The 23,562-nt window shown below is 35.8% G+C and overlaps 1 protein-coding gene across 5 annotated transcripts in view; it reads right to left on the minus strand.

The window, feature by feature from the left end:
- The window catches only part of RABGAP1L (RAB GTPase activating protein 1 like), a 779,355-nt gene that overhangs the window by 645,130 nt on the left and 110,663 nt on the right, over nt 1-23,562 (minus strand). For 4 of the 5 annotated variants that reach the window (XM_086693120.1, XM_086693117.1, XM_086693118.1 and 1 more), the window contains 3 exons: nt 19,496-19,562; nt 13,491-13,593; nt 9,822-9,988 (listed from right to left, as the gene is read on the minus strand). In XM_086693120.1, coding sequence (XP_086549246.1) covers nt 9,822-9,988; nt 13,491-13,593; nt 19,496-19,562 — 337 coding nt within the window. The remainder of the gene's footprint in view (nt 1-9,821; nt 9,989-13,490; nt 13,594-19,495; nt 19,563-23,562) is intronic. The other variant, XM_086693121.1, reaches the window with a different exon arrangement.

A 23,562-nucleotide genomic window follows, 5' to 3' on the forward strand; every position in this document is an offset into this window, starting at 1 on the left:
AGCATCAGCAATCAGACAACAAAAGGAAATCAAAGGCATCAAAATTGGCAAAGATGAAGTTAAGCTTTCACTCTTTGCAGATGACATGATATTATACATGGAAAATCCGATAGACTCCACCAGAAGTCTGCTAGAACTGATACATGAATTCAGCAAAGTTGCAGGATACAAAATCAATGTACAGAAATCAGTTGCATTCTTATACACTAATAATGAAGCAACAGAAAGACAAATAAAGAAACTGACCCCATTCACAATTGCACCAAGAAGCATAAAATACCTAGGAATAAATCTAACCAAAGATGTAAAAGATCTGTATGCTGAAAACTACAGAAAGCTTATGAAGGAAACTGAAGAAGATATAAAGAGATGGGAAAACATTCCGTGCTCATGGATTGGAAGAGTAAATATTGTCAAAATGTCAATACTACCCAAAGCTATCTACACATTCAATGCAATCCCAATCAAAATTGCACCAGCATTCTTCTCAAAACTAGAACAAGCAATCCTAAAATTCATATGGAACCACAAAAGGCCCCGGATAGCCAAAGTCATTTTGAAGAAGAAGACCAAAGTGGGAGGCATCACAATCCCAGACTTTAGCCTCTACTACAAAGCTGTCATCATCAAGACAGCATGGTATTGGCACAAAAACAGACACATAGACCAATGGAATAGAATAGAAACCCCAGAACTAGACCCACAAACGTATGGCCAACTAATCTTTGACAAAGCAAGAAAGAATATCCAATGGAAAAAAGACAGTCTCTTTAACAAATGGTGCTGGGAGAACCGGACAGCAACATGCAGAAGGTTGAAAGTAGACCACTTTCTCACACCATTCACAAAAATAAACTCAAAATGGATAAAGGACCTGAATGTGAGACAGGAAACCATCAAAACCCTAGAGGAGAAAGCAGGAAAAGACCTCTCTGATCTCAGCCATAGCAATTTCTTACTTGACACATCCCCAAAGGCAAGGGAATTAAAGCAAAAATGAACTACTGGGACCTTATGAAGATAAAAAGCTTCCGCACAGCAAAGGAAACAACCAACAAAACTAAAAGGCAACCAACGGAATGGGAAAAGATATTTGCAAATGACATATCGGACAAAGGGCTAGTATCCAAAATCTATAAAGAGCTCACCAAACTGCACACCAGAAAAACAAATAACCCAGTGAAGAAATGGGCAGAAAACATGAATAGACACTTCTCTAAAGAAGACATCCAGATGGCCAACAGGCACATGAAAAGATGTTCAACATCGCCCCTCATCAGGGAAATACAAATGAAAACCACACTCAGATATCACCTCACGCCAGTCAGAGTGCCAAAATGAACAAATCAGGAGACTATAGATGCTGGAGAGGATGTGGAGAAAGGGGAACCCTCTTGCACTGTTGGTGGGAATGCAAATTGGTGCAGCCACTCTGGAAAACCGTGTGGAGGTTCCTCAAAAAATGAAAAATAGACCTACCCTATGACCCAGCAATAGCACTGCTAGGAATTTACCCAAGGGATACAGGAGTACTGATGCATAGGGGCACTTGTACCCCAATGTTTATAGCAGCACTCTCAACAATAGCCAAATTATGGAAAGAGCCTAATGTCCATCAACTGATGAATGGATAAAGAAATTGTGGTTTATATACACAATGGAGTACTATGTGGCAATGAGAAAGAATGAAATATGGCCCTTTGTGCAACATGGATGGAACTGGAGAGTGTGATGCTAAGTGAAATAAGCCATACAGAGAAAGACAGATACCATATGGTTTCACTCTTATGTGGATCCTGAGAAACTTAACAGAAACCCATGGGGGAGGGGAAGGAAAAAAAAAAAAAAGGTTAGAGTGGGAGAGAGCCAAAGCATAAGAGACTCTTAAAAACTGAGAACTGAGGGTTGATGGGGGGTGGGAGGGAGAGGAGGGTGGGTATTGGGTATTGAGGAGGGCACCTTTTGGGATGAGCACTGGGTGTTGTATGGAAACCAATTTGACATTAAACTCCATATATTGAAAAAAATAAATAAATAAAATAAAAGTAAAATAAAATAATAAAATAAAATAAAATAAAATAAAATATTAAATTAAATTAAAAACAGGGGCGCCTGGGTGGCACAGTCGGTTAAGCGTCCGACTTCAGCCGGTCACGATCTCGCGGTCCGTGAGTTCGAGCCCCGCGTCGGGCTCTGGGCTGATGGCTCGGAGCCTGGATCCTGTTTCCGATTCTGTGCCTCCCTCTCTCTCTGCCCCTCCCCCGTTCATGCTCTGTCTCTCTCTGTCCCAAAAATAAAAAAAAACAAAAAACAAAAAAAAAACGTTGAAATTAAATTAAAAATAAAAATTAAAAAACAATGGGGCACTTGGGTGGCTCTATCAGTCAAGCGCCGACTTCGGCTCAGGTCATGATCTCATGGTTTATGAGTTCGAGCCCTGCATCAGGCTCTGTGCTGACAGCTCAGAGTCTGGAGCCTGCTTCAGATTCTGTGTCTCCCTCTCTCTGCCCCTCCCTTGCTCGTGCTCTGTCTCCTCTCTCAAATATAAACAAACATTAAAAAAATTTTTTTAATTAAAAAACAATATACAAAAAAACCCAAAATACATCTTTTAGTCACATAAAAATATTAAATATCTGGAGTTAAATGGAACAAAATATGAGTAAAACCCATCTACTAAAACTGACAACATTGCTCAGAGGAATTAAAGAAAAGCTATATTCTACGTGATATGCCATGTATATTGATTAGAAGGCTTGATATTAGTTTTTTTTTTTAAGTTTTTATTTTCAATCACCTTAAGCTCATCATGACAACTGCACTCCTTAATCCCTAACACCTATTTCACCTATACCCCCACACCTGTCCCCTCTGGTAACCATCAGTTTGTTCTCTAGAGTTAAGAGTCTGTTTCTTGGTTTATCTTCTTTCTCTTTGCTCATTTGTTTCTTAAATTCCCACATATGAGTGAAATTATAATGGTATCTGTCTTTCTCTGACTGACTTATTTCACTTAGCATTATATACTCTCTAGCTTCATCCATGTGGCAAGATTTCATTCTTTTTACAGCTGAATAATATTCCTTTGAGGTGACCTCTTCTTCATCCATTCATTAACTGATGGACACTTGAGCTGCTTCCGTATCTTGGTATTGCAAATAATGCTACTATAAACACCGGGGTTCATGTGCCCCTTCAAATCAGCATTTTTGTATCCTTTGGATAAATTCCTAGTAGTACAATTGCTGGGTCATAGGATAGTTCTATTTCTAATTTTTTGAGGAACCTCCATACTGTTTTCCACAGTGGCTGCACCAGTTTGCACTCCCACCAATAGAGCAAAAGGGTTCCTTTTTCTCCACATCCTTGTCAACACCTATTTCTTATGTTGTTGATCTTAGCCATTCTGACAGGTGGGAAGTGAGAGCTCATTGTAATGTGGATTTGCATTTCACTGATAATAAGTGATGATGAGCATCTTTTATGGGTATGATGATCATCTGTATGTCTTCTTTGGAGAAATGTCTGTTCATGTCTTCTGCCCATTTTTTATTTGGATTATGTGTTTTTTTGGTGTAGAGTTGTATCAGTTCTTTATATATTTTGGATAGTAACCTTTTATCAGATACATCATTTGCAAATATCTTCTTCCATTCCATTGGTGGCCTTTTAGTTTCACTGATTATTTCCTTTGCTGTGCAGAAGCTTTTTATTTTGACGAAGTCCCAGTGGTTTATTTTTGCTTTTGTTTCCCGTGCCTTGGGACCTATCCATAAAAAAGGTGCTACAGTCAATATCAGAGAAATTACTGCATGTGTTCTCTTCTAGGATTTTTATGGTTCCAGATCTCACATTTTAGGTCTTTAATTCATTTTGAATTTATTTTTTTGTATGGTGCAAGCAAGTGGTCCAGTTTCATTCTCTTGCAGGTAGCTGTCCAGTTTTCCCAACACCATTTGTTAAAGAAACTGTCTTTTTCTCATTGGATATTCTGCTTTGTCAAAGATTAACTGATCATGTAATTGTGGGTTTATTTCTGGGTTTTCTATTCTGTTCCATTGATCTATTGGTTGATTTTTGTGTCAGTTCCATACTGTTTTGATCACTACAGCTTTGTAACATATTTTCAAGTCTGGGATTGTGATGCCTCCAGCTTTGCTTTTCTTTTTCAAGGTTGCTTTGGCTATCTGGGGTCTTTTGTGTTTCCATACAACTTTTAGGATTATTTGTTCTAGTTCTATGAAAAATGCTGGTGGTATTGTGATTGGGGTTGCATTAAATTTGCAGACTGTTTTGGGCAGTATAGACAAGTGAACAATATTCTTCCAATCCATGAGCATGGAATGTCTTTCCATTTCCTGTGTCATCTGCAATTTCTTTCTTGAATGTCTTAGAGTTTGCAGAATACAGGTATTCCACCTCTTTGGTTAGGTTTATTCCTAAGTATCTTATTATTTTTGGTACAATTGTAAATTAGACTGTTTTCTCAATTTCTCTTTCTGCTGCTTCATTGCTGGCATATGGAAATACAACAGATTTGTATACACTGATTTTGTATCCTGTGACTTTACTGAATTAATGTTTTGGTCTTACCAGTTTTTGGTTGAATCTTTCATGTTTTTTACGTACAGTATCATGCCATCTGCAAATAGCAAAAATTTTACTTCTTCCCTACCAATTTGGAAGCCTTTCATTTCTTTTTGTTGTCTGACTTCTACGGCTAGGACTTCCAGTACTATGTTGAATACAAGTGATGAGAGTGGGCATTCTTACCTTGTTCCTGACCTTAGGGGAAAGGCTCTCAGTTTTTCCCCATTGAGGGTGACGTTAGCTTTTCAGATATGGGGAAGACCTAATATTGTTAAGATAGTAAGTCTTTCCAAAGTGATATACAGATATAAGGCAATCTCAATCAAAATCAGGGCAGGGGTGCCTGGGTGGCTCAGTCGGTTAAGCGTCCAACTTCGGCTCAAGTCATGATCTCGTGGTTTGTGAGTTCGAGCCTCGCATTGGTCTCTGTGCTGACAGGCTGGAGTCTGAAGCCTGCTTTGGATTCTGTGTCTCCCTCTCTCTGTTCCTCCCCCACTCGTGCTCTGTCTCTCTCTCAAACATAAATAAAGATTTAAAAAAAATTTTTTTTTTAAATCAGGGCATTTTTCAACAAACTGACAGACTAATGCTAAAATTCAGATAAAAATGCAAAATACCTGAAACAGACAAAACAACTTTGAAAAACGTCAGAAATCTTACAACACCAGACTTTAAAATTTACTAAAAAGCTGTAGTGCTCAAGACTGTGTGGTATTTATTGGTACAAAAACAGACCTAAACATCAATGGCATAGAATATAGAGTCCAGGAATCAATGGTCAAATAGTACAAATAAAAATTTAAGAAAAATTTTTTGATAAATATAGCCACCAAAATTAAAAATTCAGCTCTTCAACAGGCACTGTTGAGAAAATAAAAATGCAAGCCATTGTTAGGGGGAAATATTTGGAGTAAGTGTATGTGACAAAAGACATATTCAGAATACATAAAGAACTCCTGCAATGCAGGAAGACAAATAGTGGGCAAAAAAATTTGAGCATTTAAAATGAAGATTCATTTATGTATCTTCTACGTATTCTTATTCCACTTCTACGTATCTATCCAAGATAAATGAAAACCTATGTCCACACAAAGACATGCACACGGCAGCTTTAACCATACTAGCCAAAAACTAGAAACAACTAAAATTCCAAACAGATAAATGGATAAACAAACTGGGGTATATTCTTACAAAAGTCTATCATTTCATAATAAAAAGGAATGAATTACTGACACACACAACATGGATAACTCTCAAAAACACTGTTATATGAAAGAAGCGTTACACAAAAGAGTTCATAGTGTGCAATTTCAGTTGTATGAAATGCTAGAAAAACCAACTCTAATCTATAATGACAGAAACAGATTACTGCTGAGCCTGGGGAGGAATGGCTGGGATAGCAAAATGGAATTTTTTTTTTTTTTTAATTTTTTTTTTTCAACGTTTATTTATTTTTTGGGACAGAGAGAGACAGAGCATGAACGGGGGAGGGGCAGAGAGAGAGGGAGACACAGAATCGGAAACAGGCTCCAGGCTCTGAGCCATCAGCCCAGAGCCCGACGCGGGGCTCGAACTCACGGACCGTGAGATTGTGACCTGGCTGAAGTCGGACGCTTAACCGACTGCGCCACCCAGGCGCCCCTGGAATTTTTAAGAGTAATAGAAACATTGCCTATGTTAATTTTAATAGTGGCTATTCAAGTGTATAAATTTGCCCAAACTCATAAAATGGGTGCATTGTACTGTGTGCTAATTATACTTCAATAAAGCTGATGTAGAAAAAACCCTTACCATGGACTACAAATTCTCACGTGATCAGGGACCTAGCTTCCTCTCATCACCTACTGTCTTCCCCTCTTCTGTGCTCTCTAGTCTTTCCAGCCCTCTAGGCATTTGCACATACTGTAATTAAATTCTACTCCTCTGTCAGGACTCAGGTCACAAGGCTCTCTCTGAGAAACTTTCCCAGACCCTCTTGATTCAGTCCCCTTCTTACATGCTCTTTTCACTCCCTGTGAGTGGAAAATGAATGAAATGAAAATGCCATTTGGCCCCAAATGGACACTAATTAGTGTAAGTCATATTTTCCTACATTCCTCAGCATACAAATAAACTCCTGCTATATTTGAGAGCAGGAAAACTAACAAGAAAAAAAGAATTTGGGGATAGGGAACCCCAACCAATATGTTATTATCCCCCAGAAATCTGTTCTAATCCTGTTTGAGTAGAGGACCAGCTCTGGGTTTATTCAGTAAATCCAGTAATCCCAGAAGGATTCTAAGTGCCTAAATCCAAATCACTCAAACTAAAACTAACCCATTCTCCTCTGAATCCTTGATATTAGGAATGGCCTGGACCCATAGTTTCCAAGGTAACCATGAACTGCATTCAATGCTCACCTAATTCCTTCTTTCTACCAATGCTGTTTAGTCTACACCAACATCTCAAAATTACTATCAGTGGCCACAAACCAACTCAGTCTCTGAAATACTGAAAAAAGAAAGTAGCCTGGCCTTAGAGCAACATAGTGTGACTTACAGTAAGGAGTTATAGTCTCAGCCTTTGCAATAATTATCTACATAAGTTTTAGTACTTCACTGAACTTCCCTAGATTTCAATTTTTTTCATTTTCCTTATTTCTGCCCAGGGCAGGTATGCCTTCAGTCTCCATAGCTTCCCACGCTTTTCCTTGAACATGGATTATGCCACTAAAGTTACGAATCATCTTCATCATATTTGATATTCATTTAAACCAGTTTCACAGCACACTTGTGATGAGCACCAGGTGTAATATGGAGTATTGAATCGCTACATCGTACACCTGAAGCTAATAATTACACTGTATGTTAACTCACTGGAATTTAATAAAAACTTGAAAATGTCTTCGTGGGGGGTGGGTTCCTTGGGGGCGGTGTACTCCTTCTTTGTCTATTCTCAGGGGAAGGCCTGTGTAGTTTGGTGTAGCCTGTGTATGTATACATGCATGTGTGTGTGTTCTCATGTTCATGTGTACGCATGTCTGTGTGTGTGTACATTTCCCAAGTGCACAGGCTTTGGAGGCATTCACCAGTGAAAGTTTTCATACTGAGTTCACTTTGCGGGAAAAATTCTGATTGCATATTCACCATATTTTATATATACAACAATTCAGATTTTCTATTTAGTCCTATGTCCATCATTTTGGTAAACTGTGTTTTTGAGGATTTTGTCCATTTAATCTACATTTTCTACTATTTGGGCATAAAATTGTTCACAATATAAGAATAAAAAATAAACATAAAAAATAAATCAGTCTCACATTTAGTAGAGCTGATTATAAGTAAATCTAATTTAATCTTAATTCACATGAAATAACCTTGTGCAGTATTTTTAATGCTTAATTACTTGCTACTCAATCACTCATCAGTAATTTTTAAAATATGAAAATAACATTTAATAATAAAAATTTAATATATATCCTTAAAATTTACGTAAATATATAAATCACAGTACTCTCATTTATCGTGCCATATATGTATATACATCAACACACATATATGGGAAAAAGCTAACTTTTTTTTCAAGTTTATTTATTTATTTTGAAAGAGAGAGAGAGAGAGAGAGAGAGAGAGAGAGTGAGCACGAGCAGCAGAGAGGCAGGGAAAGAATCCCAAACAGTCTCCACACTGTCAGCAAAGAGCCTGACACGGGGCTGGAACTCACGAACCATGATATCATGACCTGAGCTGAAGTCAAGAGTCGGACGCTTAACCGAGTAAGCCACCCAGGCGCCCCAAGAAAAAGCTAACTTTTTATCAGGTCTCAGAAAGGAAGAATTCATATAATTTATTAACTGTCACTGGAAGAACAATGACCACTTTCTACATAGCTCCTTTATTTACTCTTACACAACTCTGAATAATCCTCTGGCTCAAAATAACAAGTGAATTCTTGAGAGAACAATTAAGCTACCAAAAAAATCAAACATAAGAAGGGAGAGAGGGAGGAAAATATATCATAATAAAATATGAAAAGATACTCAGGAGACTAATATTTTGAATACTGTTCATATAATCTTCACTAGAATATGCTACAAAGACAGGAAATGGTCTAAATAGTAATAAAAGTTGTGTCAGGGGCGCCTGGGTGGCGCAGTCGGTTGAGCGTCCGACTTCAGCCAGGTCATGATCTCGCGGTCCGTGAGTTCGAGCCCCGAGTCAGGCTCTGGGCTGATGGCTCGGAGCCTGGAGCCTGTTTCCGATTCTGTGTCTCCCTCTCTCTCTGCCCCTCCCCCGTTCATGCTCTGTCTCTCTCTGTCCCAAAAATAAATAAGAAACGTTGAAAAAAAAAAAAAATGGAAAAAAAAAAAAAAAAAAAAGTTGTGTCAGACCATTGTTCTAGTAATTTTATGAAAAACAAAGAAAATACAATCATTTCAAAGTACCTAGCTGAGCTATATATATATATAAACAAACAAACAGCTAAGTGGCTTCTTTATTTGTTCACTATGCTGACACTTGTTTTTACCACATTACATTTCACATAGTATAGTCTATGAAGCAGCAAAAACATTATTAAATTAGGGAAGTGGTAGTACTAAATAATAAATAAAGGATTTCCATGATTTAAATAGAGCATTTTACCCTCATTTCACAAAACAGACCCTTAGAATTCAAACTATTTTTCATTGATACCTCCTTCCTTCCTTCACTACAAAACAAAAATTATGTATTTTACCTAACACTGCCTAATATAGGGATGTCAAAGAAACCCCACTTTTGCTAATTTTAGTATTAAAGTAATTTTATAATCTTACTGATTCATATATATTCATATATATATTGGTAGAAATAATAATGACAATAATAGGTATTACTTGGAAATGTTTTCATTATAACTTTATAAAGATACGCCATTTCTGTGTTCTGGTTTTTTGGTTTTAAAAAACTATCTATAAAAGGATGTTGTTTTATATATAAAATCACTATTTCAATTAAGTATGTGGATACTTCACACGTACACATTACAGGTTTCTAGTGAATAAAGTGCATAATTATTATACTATCCCTTTTTTTCTTTTAACTTACATTACCTAGATGTAGCTTTTTCAAATATTCTATTGGTTGACAATAAACATCACTTGATTACACTATTAATTTTATTGCTTTTTATCACTACTTACAAAATTATCTTGGTGTTAAAATACTAGAAAAAAATATAGGGTATTATACAAAAAGAACAAAAGGTCCTACCTGTTTCAACCTCATGAAGAACGTCTCTGTGAAAGTCTTTCTGCTGAAATACCAAAATCGCTCATTTGGAGGGTACACCCGTACGACAGTCTCCAGGAGAAAGCGGACAGGCTCCACCACCTCTGTGACTACCATATCCACTGCCACAGTCATGTACACCCGCTTATCTGCAGTAGAAATTTTCCGTACATACATTATGCTGTCTTTATCATTCCTTGACTATTTAAGAAAACAAAGGTTCCCCACTTATGAAAAAACTAAGGTCCTTTCCAATCATGTTACCATCTATGTTTAATTTTAAATGTTGTACTGTCTCTTTGATTAAATGGGTAAACAAACACGTTTTCCAAGTATGCTTCTCAATACTCATGATCCTATCTAAACCAAAGGTCAAAATCTCTGACAACCTTACTTTTTCCTTCCACAAATCAGGTCTTTAATATAAAAAATAAGATAAAATTTTCAGATAAGATGTAATTTTCTTTTACACAAAAACTATCTTTCAAATTTCCCCAAAAAACTCTGGAAAATCACAAGAATTTGCCCTTTCATATTATAAAAAGAGATACAAGAAACTATTCACTTTGATGAGACGCATGAGGACTGTCAAATCAAAAGAGATGTTCAACCTTCACGATGCTAACTTTGTACAGAAAAATGCTTATGCAATGTTGTATATGCTTTAAGGTCTGTCAGTACCCTCATTGTCCTCTCACTGTATGTTCAGGAAAAACACTGATTAAGGTTATTCTGTACAGTTATATATCTATATCAGAGTCTTGGCAAGTAATTTTAGGCAATAATATAGTGCTATCAGTCACAATTTCAGTTATTATTTAAAATGTTTACTTGGCCGAGGCACCTGGGTGGCTCGGTCAGTTCAGCGTCCAACTCCAGGTTTCAGCTCAGTTCATGATCTCACAGTTTCATGAGTTCAAACCCCACGTCAGGCTCTGCACTGGTAGCTCAGAGCTTGCTTGGGATTCTTTCTCTCACTCTCTCTCTCTGCCCCTTCCCAACTTGTGCTGTCTCTCTCTGTCTCTCTCAAGTACATAAATAAAACCTCAAAAATTAAAATGCTTACTTGGCCACAGAGTTCTATTTTTTTTTAAGTTTTTTAATGTTTTTTTAAGTGTGTTTCTTTATTTTGAGAGAGAATGAACAGAAAAGGGGCAAAGAGAGAGGGAGAGAGGAAGTGCAGAGCCCAATGCCTGGCTCGATCTCACAAACTGGGGCTCAATCTCACAAATCATGAAATCTTGACTGAGCAGAAATCAAGAGTGGGACTCTTAACCAAATGAACCACCATAGCCTTTTTTAATTTAGATCTAGAATCTTGTAGGCTAGTGTCTAATGGTTTCCTTTAGTTTCACAATAGGCTGAAATACGGATTTTATTTTGTTTTATTTACCCTACTTGAGATTCACTGGTTTTCTTTTTTTCCTTTTCTTTTTTTTTAAGTAGGCCCCATGCCCAGTGTGGGGGCTTGAACTCACAATCCTGAGGTTAAAAGTTATGCACTCTACCAGCTAAGCCAGCCAGGCTCCTCTTACTGGGTTTTTCAGTCTGGGTTTGGCTATTCCATGTTGTCATTTCTTTGCTACTTCTTAAATATTTTTAAATTTTATTTTGTCCAGCATTTTTAGTTCTCGAAGCTCAAATAACTAAGCCCATTAAAAGAAACCTTCAATAGTGTTTTTAAAAAACATTATACAACATTTATGCACGTCAACTACACTTCTATTAATGTCAAATTCAACAAAAAATTCATTACATTCTTACGTAATGCAAGCATTCTACCTGCAAATTCAAGAGAAATGAGGATTCACTAGACACTGTACTTGACTTAGCAGACCTTAAAGTCCACGGAGAGTACTATCAAAGTGTAAGAGACAATAACACAAAACAGAATAGAAAACACAGCTTGGTGGTACAGTGAAAAGATCTAAGACATTTCATCTCCAGAGTTTCAACTTCTTCTGTAAGAAGTCAAAGTTTTATTCATGAATCCTTTGAGTAAGTTATAATCTCAGGGACATCATTTGGAAATTTTAGAAATCAAGTCAGTGTTTTTTATGGCATATGAAATAATTTTAAATTTAAAATACATTATATTTTGGATAAGAATATTATTGTAATATAGTATTAAGTTTATTTTAATAGAACAAATAAACTTTAAAATGTATTATCTTCTGATAGAAGACCAAAGATATGTTAAAGAACAAAATCAAACTGAACTATGTGTTACATTAAAAACATAAAAATTGCTGTTATAACTCACTATTTGAAGTTCTCATATTTTATTCTTCAAAATTATCAACTGGCTTATTTTTCTCATTTTCATGTTTACTTTCTGAATGATTATAAGACAGAAGTTTACAGGCTGGTCTTTACAAGCCTGTAGGCAGAATTTACAAACTGTGGGTGTAAAAATTATTTATTCCTAATACATGAAAGGCTCTATAATCATTATTATTTTTCTATCTTTTTAGCCCTCATTTTGAAATAGACAGCTTGATGTGTGATCAAATGCATGCAATTTATGCAACTGGTAAATATTCTTGCTAAAGAAATTTGAGAATAATTACCATGTAATGCTCTTCATTAATATATTTCTATATTAGTATTCATTAATGTTCCTGTTTTAACCAAAAATCTACTGTGGATATAAAGAAACGAATATAAGACAAAAGATCAAGCCAATGGATCCGTTATTTTCTCAATACAAATTATTGGTTGAATCACAGTAAAGCATTTAGTGTAACTTATAACATTAGTTGTAACTCATGAGGTAAAAATTTAAATTTTAGTTTAAGGACAGATGGCAGAGGGGTAAAAAACACAGACAATTAACAGATATCTGGATAAAGCAGGAATAAAAATAAACACAATGGGAAGAATGATAGATGTACTATTTACCACTCATAAACTTATCGTTTAACACTAGACATGTCTAACAAAATGAAAAGGTAAACAACACAGAAAAAAGCGTGTACCACAAATGAAATCCTGAATACACATTACTAAGATCCCAAAGGTCAAAAGACTGGAAAAATAATTTAAAAATAAAAAATATTAGTAATCTATAAGGAAAACAGAGAACAGTTACCAAAGATATGCAAAATTCCAGAATTTGCTTTCCCTATTTCTTCCATACTCTTCCATACTCTGCTTCAAAATAAAATAACTCCATAGTAACATATAAAGCACAAACCCCAAATATTTTCTACATAATCTAATAAAACTAATTCACATATCTTTGAGGAAGATTCTTTTGAAAGTGGAGGTTTTCCCCATAATGCATAAAGTATTTTTTAAAACCTGCAAAATTTATGGGGCGCCTGGTTGGTTCAGTTGGTTAAGCATCCAACTCTTGATTTCAGCTCAGGTCACAATGTCACCATTTGTGGGATTGAGCCCCACATCAGGCTCTGCACTGACAACAAAGAGCCTGCTTGGGATTGTCTCTCACTCTTTCTCTGTCCCTCCCTTGCTCATGCTGTCTCTCAAAATAAATAAATAAACATTTAAAAATAAAAAATAAAGACTTTGAAATCTAAATAACTTCATTTTAAATAAGCTCCAGAATTTTTAAAAACACAGCAAAACAACATTGACCATAATATAAAATTTAAAGCAAATAATAATGAATAATTTGAGAAAAGTTACCTTTTGGGGTTTCTTCATTAAGTGCCAGAAATATTGGCACATTGGGGTTCCAAATGCCGGTAATAACATAAGCTCTTCCATCATAGCTCTTTCCCATGGATTCCTATAAAAATTCAGACAGAAATTACTGAGAATACATGCATCAGGAAAATCACCATTTTAAAATATAAACATATCTTACTTTAAGCAATCAAATTTAATAAAATTTGGATTTACAAATGGATTTTTTTCTGTATTATTCGCCACCCTACAAAAGCATTTCTTTCATTCTTAAATTCTAAGGCTTTCTTCAGAGTTTCTATTTACAGACACGTACCTCTTGGATAGAAGGAGCTGTACCTTCATATACTGACTCACAAAAACATAGTATTGGAGTGAAGTTATAGTTATCTTAGACTTCTGGTGATAATTTCATATACCTACATACAAGGATGTCCACAGTTTCTATTAAAACTATAGTGTACATCTCACTGAAGATGTTTAAATTGAATTAATAGTAAGTCAACAGAAAAGCGGTATTTTTCTTCCAGTGTTCTAATTTATAATATATTCTTAAAATATTAATTTACTTTATCACAATTAACACTTCTGAAAGTTCATACTTTTCTATTATCTATGTCAGATACTCGTATACTGGCTTACGATCAGTAACCAATGTTAGGAGGCTAATAGAGGTAATCAACACCCAAGTTGATTATCTCCCATTCACTCTTATACTTGCTCCCTCCTTCCCTTCACTCCTCCCCTTCTTCATCTCCTCCACTCTTTCAGGTTCCTACTAAGCCCACTCCTGACCCTCACTGAAGAAGCCGGCAACTCCTATCGTGAAAGCAGGATCATATACAGTTGCGTGCATGTATGTACGTGTGCAGGGGAGGGGAGGTTAGAGGTGTGCCCATGGGAGAACAGCACACAGCATACAAGTATGTGCATATGCAAAAGTGTATTATCTACAGAACTTTAAATTTCCTGTGCCCATTTCCTCATATTATGAATAGAGACTGCTAGAAGTATCAGACTAAAACAAAGATAAATACTGTTTTTCCAATTTTACCCCCACACAGAAGCTTCTCTGAATCCCTATAAAATTATTTGTCATTTGGTAATTATTGTGTTTATTTTCCTCATGTATTGGTGGTATTTCACTAATCGAACTGTACAGCTTGAGTGCAGGGACCCTGCATTCCAGAGATGAAGTACACTCAAGGCCACATTAAGGAAATTCACTCAGCACCTTCAACACTTTCATATATTCATATTCATTCTCTCTCTGTCTCCCCACCCCTTCCTCTCTCCCTCCCTGTGCCTATCCTCTCTACCTTCTCATTAGATCCCCATTCAAAACAAGAATGGGCATCTGACCCCCAAAAAAACCCAATCCATTTCTGAACAAGAGCTTGTGCCATGCTTGACTCCAAAAAGATGAGTGAGCCCAATCAAATTATTTATTTCAATTAACAAACACCAAGAAAAGTAGGCAGTCAGCAGTGGAGCTGAAAGGTTTTAATAAGAAGCCAGGCACTGACAGGCCACATAAAAAATGAAGTGATAACAGAAATTAAAAAGTAGGAAAGAACACATAAAGAAGAGTAGAGTATTAGGAAACTGTTAAGTGGTAGGAGAGAAACGGAGAAAAACAAAAAAACATTAAAAATGATCATGCAGTCAAAATACAAAGGCAGATACTGGGAGACAGGGAAGGAAGGAGGAAGAGTGAGGAGCAGAAAGAAAAGGGGCAGAGAAGGTGCAGGGAGGGAGAGATGAAGGCAAGGAGGGAAAGGGGAAGAGAAGGAGAAAGAGGAGACAGAAAGAAGGAAACAGAAAGGGGGAGGGGAGGGAAGGAGGTATAGAAAGACAGGGGGGCAGAGCACCAGATCTCCGGGAGCAAGGGCAGCAGTGAAAAAAAGAGAAGGAGCAAAAAAAAAGAGACTCAAAGAAAGAGCAAGCCCATGGGGGGACGTGAGGCAGACAGGAACAGTCCAAATAGCAAAAACCACTTTGTAGTGTTTAGGTACAATTTCATGAAGATCAATAACCTCTTCTATCTTCAAGGTGTTCTAAGTGGATCTCTGTTCCCTATAACCAAAATAGCCTAACTCAAACATCTGTGTTTTTATGTCTTTGTAGTTCTCATAATACACCACCAGAATAATACTGTCTTACATCAAAAGCCCTCAATAGCAGTTTCTCCTCATCAAGTACTGCATTTTTGTTATTGAACTAGACCTTTCTATCACACAGACTGGCTTGCTCCCAGCCTCTTATAAAGATGCTTCTTGGAGCGCCTGGGTGGCTCAGTCAGTTAAGCGTCTGACTCTTGATTTTGGCTCAGGTCATGATCTCACGGTTCAAGAGTTCAGGCCCCACATCGGGTTCTGAGTTGACAGTGCTGAGCCTGCTTGGGATTTCTCTGTCCCTCTCTCTATGCCCCTCCTTGGCTTTCTCTCTCTCACTCTCCCTCTCTCAAAAAAAAAAAAAAAAAGACAAACATTTTAAAAAATATTTTAATTTAAAAAAAAAAAAAAAAGATGCTTCTTCAACTGTCTTTGTTGAAGAGTTCTTCCTAACTTTTGTCTCCACCACAAGCAGAGCTGACAAAATCAGGGACAGCAGGTAAGGGACATCCGGACAACCTAAGTCTCTGCCCAAACTAGAAAAGGCAGGAACCCTAGGTGCCCTCTTCTTAGGAAAATAAACTAGGAAATACAGACAGAATGTGGCAGTTTACAATGGGAACATAGCAGAAAGGGCATAACACAGAGGCCGGAGAACACAGTAAGCCACAAATGAACTGTCAAGTCATGAGCAAGCTGAAGCTATGAGGTCAAGTAGGCAAACAGTAGGGTAAAGCAGTACTGGAAAGAAATAACACACAGAAAAAGTAAAAAATGTAAGTTTGTGTTAATTTATCCATTTGTTAAGCAAAAATGAGCCTACTATAAGCTTAAGTATCCAGCAAGGAAAACAAAATGATCCTGACCCTCGGGAGCTGAGAGGCTAATGTTTTCCAAACAGCAATTTGTGACTCATCTGTGGATCATCAAATCAATTTAGTGGATTATGACCAGACATTTTAATCAAGTAGAAGAAAAATAGAGTTCCTCATACACCTAAGGAAGGGGTAAGAACGGTTTCATGAAAATTTTATTTCTGCTGTTCTACACAAAGACTATAAGCATACTGGATTAAAATACAAATGAATTTGTAACTATGAGTCCAGCTACTGGCCCAGTGTCAATAAATGGTTAATTGTAAAGCTCCACAAGCTTTCCGAGGCATTTCTAGGACTTTTAAATTACATTCCAGTTCCAAGAAACCAGGCTCTACTGAGTTTTCAACTTTTCTTGGTACTTTGCAGTTATGCTTTTCCTAGGTACTATAGGAGAGTAAAATTTGGCACCTCAAAATGTATCTCTTTGGCATGTAGGATATTTTTAGTCTGATTATTTTAAAAAACAAAAGACTGGGAAAGAACCTCTGACCGCCCCCTTATAGTGACCATAGATAACTACAGTATAAAATAAAGCAGGTGAAATAGGGAGGAACTTAGCAAAGTCTGTTAAAATTCCTATGTCCCATTGTTTCTGAGTGGTCTAGCAAACATTTGTTTGCCAAACATTTACTTTTTTTCATCTTCCTATGGACTGTCTTCTTTCCCTTTGAGGTCCCCAACTTCTACCCGTTCTCCTTAGCTCAGAATGGCATATAAACCTCATTGCCTGACTACCTGTAGGCACCATATTCTTATGAAGCCCCAACACATATGGAATTAAATTTAATTCTCTCCTGTTAATCTGTCTCATGTCAGTTTAATTCTTAGACTAGCCAAAAGAACCTTGAAGGGTAAAGGAAAAACTTTCCTCACCAACTGTATCAATGGCTGTGGATCAAAAATTCTCATTTCCTTATTCCTACAGTACAAGGATCTTCACCAAAAATATTCTCACTACTGGAAGACAATGGAGTCTCTGTTATTTGTATCCCCAAAAAACCAAATTTTATTTATACATGATTTTGTTTATATAATATATATGTGTAAGTAATACGGACATTTGACTAAAATATATTTTCACCTATAAGTATGACTTTCTCTTTCATGTAGATCTTATATTAAACTAAATTTATAAACTTACAAAATGTCTCAATTCATCTTGCTTATTAGAAAATATTCACAGGGAAGAAAAGTTAGCATTCTTAAATATTGTTCAAGATAAAAAGAAAATTCTCACAAATTGTGAAACTAAATACAATTGTAGGATTTTTCAAAGTCTGTCAGAAAAAAAGTGCAAGAAAGTGAAATTTGTTTTCAAAGTGTTCACATAATTAAACGAGTCATAGAAGAACATAACATCTTGCTCTAGAGGGAAGAACTAAGGCTAATTAGGCTAACTTATAAGGGATAGGACTTCTAGTGATTACAAAGAATTGACTTCGTAATAATCAGAACTGTCCCATAGTTTCCATTATAAGGTAATAAGTTCCATTTTATGAGATGTGGTCTAGTCAAAGCTCAATAACCATGTAGTAAGATAGCACAAAGATCAGTAATAAATCACAACTACTGATAACTGCCAACACAAACCCTCCCAATTTTACCAACTATTTGTTGTACAGAAGCTTCAATGCTGACGAACCCTTTGATTTCAACATGGACTCTTCAAAGTGGAGGACTGCTCTGCCAAAGACACTCAAGACCAGGAAGTTCAATGCCAGTCTGTAATTTTATAATCTGCATTTAGGTTTCTCTAGCAGTGATTCACCTTAATCTTTTAAACTCCAAAAGACCATGACTAACTAACACCTAGGAACTTGTATTACATGTTCCTAAACTACCTCCTTATGGAATTTTCAGGACTCCAAAATGCTATGACTTGCCTTAGGTAAAACCACTTGTATTACTGGTAGGTTGTAAAGAGCGATGGAAGAAAGCTGACTTCTTTTCACATTCAGTGGAACTGGTTTGTTCTTACCTTACCTATCTGTGCAATGCTTCCTCTGTATTTCTGTGGCTCACTGTACCAATCTAGAAGAGCACTTAACCCACTGCTGTAGTTACACACTTAAGAATCTGCTTCCATCACAAATCTGTGAACCACACATGGCAAAAGCTATGTTTTACCATAGGTATAAGCCCAGAACTCCACACAATGCTTGCCACACAATTATGTATTCAAAAAAAGGTTCAACGAACCATTGTAGGGCCACTAGAAAATCAATGTGACATTACCAGGGAATAACTCTAAAAAGTTGACATAATTGATGATATTTAATTGACATCTGTAAAACTCAGCTGAAAAGATGAAAACACGTAGTGCTTGTTATCTATCAGTAAGTGTAAAAAATCTCAGTCACTTTATACTTAACTACTTTATACCTAATACTCTATTTCCTACATTTCTAAATCACAAAGTAAATGTTTTCATTAAGTACAATATTTTTGTTTAAAAGATAGTATACTATTTTCACATCAAACATCAACTTGCGAATATATATTAACCTTCAAGAACATTCCTTAAACAAATACAACTACGGTAAATATACTTTGCTAAGGACAGGTTACTAAGGAGTATAAATTCAAAAATGGAAGTGCTTTAAAGAAAACAAAAGCATTCATCACAGTCCTCAAATAATAATAGTGCATTAAAATAAATGAAAGGCACCATATTCACTCTAAGCATACCTGTTATAATCATGTACTTGTTATTTTTGGCTCAAAGAAAAGATTATCTTCCTAAAAACCTAAATAGATGAATAGATGGACATTGTCATAACACTATCCTTTTATTTGCTTTCATTTAGCATATGATTTTTTGGTGGAAATTTTCCTAAATCTCTCTCTCATAAGTAATTTTACGTTTGGGTTTCCAAATCTAATTAGTACTACCACACAGCTGAAAGTTAGAAACAATTTTGACAATATGACAAAATCTTTAAATAGAAAATACTTCTAAAATATAAAATAACTATCATCTATACTTGGTTAATGTGCTTAAGATTATCATTACCATATCCAGTAAATGCATGTCACTGTTCTTCACGTTTCGACCTGGGCTTAATAACATTCCAAAACATCTGAAAATATTGGGGGGGAAAAAAAGGACAAATAAGGTATCAAGAATATATAGAAGCCCAGTGAGCAAAAAGCCTTTTTATAATAACTACACAATCTGAGCTCTGTATTTACAAGTAGCTTTAGGTTTTTTTAAAGAAACACCACAAAAAAAGAATTCATTAAGGTACATAATAAAATCACATAGAAATAAGTTATCTAAATTCCCAGATCTTTATTTCTACATGTAAAATATTACCAATGTCAGAAACTGTGATAAAATGGCTACAAATTACTGACTGAAACAAAACATAGTAGTGAGATATGAATTAATTTCTAGGTAGAAATGAGACTTTATTTGCCTTGGAGTTATTTTAAACATACAGATCAAAATCAACCAACCCAAGTAAATGAAAAAGGAGATTAAAAAAAAATAAGACTGTGCTCTCTCTTTGTATCAAGCCAGATTAACAGAAACAATTACCCTGGCCTTCAACAGTCACTTTCACTGAGTAGCCTGTTAATATTTATTATACCTTAAGTTTGAAAAAAAAGTTATATGAAGGTCATTACTAAATGTATTAGTATATTAGTGAAGATATTATCCAACATACTATATACGATTAACTATTTACTTTGTTCTGTGTTTCCTGATGCTAGAGAAGCTTTAGGAATCCCATCAATACTACCACTTTACTTGTGAAGGATTTTCACAAGCTCTAAAATTCAGCTAAAATCTAACGTTTTTATTTTTGTTAGACTATTATTATTTCTGCTTTTAGGTAAGAAAAGTAGAGTCTAGAGAAATTTAACAATTTACTCAAATTCTTTTCCCTATTAAATAGGTCTTATAAATCTAGAGGCAATGTGATCTGTCTTCAGTATCCCTCTGCCAACAACGCACAGCCACACTTACTAGAGGGTTTGTATTGCAGCTCTCCAAAATTTTTAAATATGCTATGGAACATTTCATACAGAGATAAAGAATGTAAATAAATATGTTAAGATTTTTTTCATTTCAAAATACTGGCAGCTGACACATCAATACTTAATCTGATCCTTTTTGTTTTCTGAAAGTTTACCTTTCTAATAGCACAGCTTTTTCTTCCATGAACAAGATAAGTCTTATCCCAATTATGAGTCTAGTAAGTGGTAAAACAATATATACTTCCTGTGAGTACTTGAGGATACCATGTTCATGGTTCTCTTTTGGCATCCAAAATCAATCAAGTACATGACAAAGATAAAGTTCAAACATATTACTGTACCACTGAACAAAATGGAATCTACTAAAAAATACTTTAATATTCATAATTTTAATGTAATTACTATACAATGAAAAATCTCCCTATTAATTCCTATAATATACACTGTACAAATTAAATGTTAATTATGTAATTTACTGTACTATTTCTTATATTATTGCTTAAATACTTGCTAAGCAAGAATAAAAGAGTGAATTTTTTTTCAAATATAAAATTTGGTCCCCTCAACTAAGAAGTCAGGTCAATGAGGTCAGAAGACTTCTCTTACAATACCATATGCTTTGCTTTGGCTTGCATCTCTCACGGCTTTTTTAAGAACAGATTTGTATTTACTGTCATATACTTATTGTAAAAAATTAATGGATACCAAAATATATAAAGAAAATATAATTTATCCTTTCTCTAACGTCAGCCCCCTTAAGAGCCAATGTTAACAATCTAGTATGCATCCCTTTTTGTTTTTTTGAAAACTTAAAGTTTTTCATCATTTTTTTTTTTTTGCCAGGCACTTGCAGGTGAATGGTAAAATTGGTACAATTTTATATTTTCTTAATATTCTTATGTTAAATTCTACTGCAAAAAGAGCCTTGGAAGTTTAGGTTTTCCTTAAATGGCAACAGCTCTCACTTTACTTTGATGATCTTCAACGTGCTGCTCTTTTCCTGGGTTATAAACAAAAAATCCTGCCACCAACCAGTATTGTGACCTTAGAGAAAGCACCTAACTCCCTTGAGCCTCTGCTTCCTCTTCTAGAAAATGGGAGAGGTATAATATATGAACTCTAAGTAAGTTCTTCCAACACGAAGACTGCACAATTTTTCTCCATCAAGCTGTATTAGTCATTTCCAAAATTATATTTCATTAAAGCACATCAGGCTTCCTACAGAGACAAGCGAGGTCTATTAGGAATAATGTGTCAGTAATTAGATAGATATTATTAGTACCACAAACACCTAATGCAGATATTAAGTGTTTCATTGGGGAGGTCAAAGCATTCAACCTTTCCTTGTTAACTCTATAAATAATGTAGAAAATTGCCATCACACCTGTTTTCTCAAGCAGTTCACAGTCTACTGGAGGAGGAAAATACAAGTAAACAGGGAATTACAACCTGATATGGTAAGTTCTAGGACTGCTGTATAAAGCACAGATGAGGCATATCCAACATTATTTATAATATAGTAAACAGGCTGACCTGACCAAAACTTGCAATCAAACCTCCTTAGAATGAGATATTATATTATTACATTAATTGTAACAGATACTTAACTTTTTCTTAAGTTTATTTATTATTAGAGAGAAAGAGACAGAGACAGAGACAGCAACAGCGCAAGCAGGGAAGGGGTAGAAAGAGAGGGGAAAAAGAATCCCAAGCAGGCTCCGTGCTGCCAGCACAGAGCCCAAGACAGGGCTCGAATTCACAAAACTGTGAGATCATGACTGAGCCGAAACCAAGAGACAGACGCTTAACCAACTGAGCCCAAGCCAACCTTAAGTCAGACATTACTATATTACTGCCTTTTACATTTCAAGACAATCTGCATATGAAAAATGACAAAGCTTGTTTTCAGGAAGGTAGAAGTGATTTGTCAGAACAAAGCTATTACGTTAAAGGACTGGGATGCAAGTCCATATCCATGATCCAAAACTGCTGGTCTTCTATACATTGAACTCTGTCGTCTCCCTAGCCTATCAGAAAATATTATAAATCCCTTATGTGACCCAGGACAAGTTATACACTGCAACATCTCACTTTCGACATTTCTGAAATACAAATGTTATCGCTTACAGGCTCACTGTTAATGTAAAGATGAAAAACCTCATGGTGAAAATACACTGTAAACTATAAAGCAGTTGCCAATTATAAATTATTATTACAATTGCCACTATTAAGAAGAGAAAGTCTGGGGTGCCTGGGTAGCTCAATCAGTTAAGCATCAACTTTGGTTCAGGTCACAATCTTGCGGTTTGTGAGTTTGAGCACCCCATCAGGCTCTGTGCTGACAATTCAAACCCTGGAGGCTGCTTCAGATTCTGGGTCTCCCTCTCTCTCTGTTCCTCCCCCACTCATGCTGTCTGTCTGTCTGTCTCTCTCTCTCTCTCAAAAAAAAAAAAAAAAAAAAACCTTAAAAAAAAAGAGAGAAAGTTTAGCCTTCCATAATACCTATGAGTTTTTACTCAAAACAGAGCTTTTAACAGCAAGTTAGCATCCATACAATCACCAAAACTCAGCATATCTAGCACTGCTTTAGACTTCAGAAATGGAAAAAAGTGAGAAAAACAAAGATGGTATGTTAATGTCCTGCAACAGGAAACTGAATTTTTTTACTTTTGCTTTTAGTCCATCAAATGATTAGGATTCTATTTACCACCATTTATGCTGCTAGAAGACTACCGATAAAAATTAAGAAGGGAAGAAAGGAAAAGGAAAGGAGGCAAACATCTACCAACACCAGTCAAGGAACACTGTCTCTTAACTGAACTTTCGTTGTTAAAATGAAAAGTGACAGTATGTCAGAAAGAGGTAAACAGAAATACAAAGAAAAGCTGTAAGTCAATTAGATTTCTTTTCAGAATATACAAACACACTACAAGCTAAATTCTGAAAAAACTGGAATCCCAGTCTCACACTAAAGAAGTTAAAAAAAAAGAAAAAAAAAGATAGTTGGAAAAGTCTTCCAGGTGAGAAATGTTGGGATTGCTTTTCCCTGACTAAAGGGATCAAGTAGAGATAGATACACAGGTATTCCTCACTGCG

Source organism: Puma concolor, chromosome E4, assembly GCF_028749965.1.
Source record: "Puma concolor isolate L17-30 chromosome E4, mPumCon1.1.hap2, whole genome shotgun sequence".
Lineage (NCBI taxonomy): Eukaryota > Metazoa > Chordata > Mammalia > Carnivora > Felidae > Puma > Puma concolor.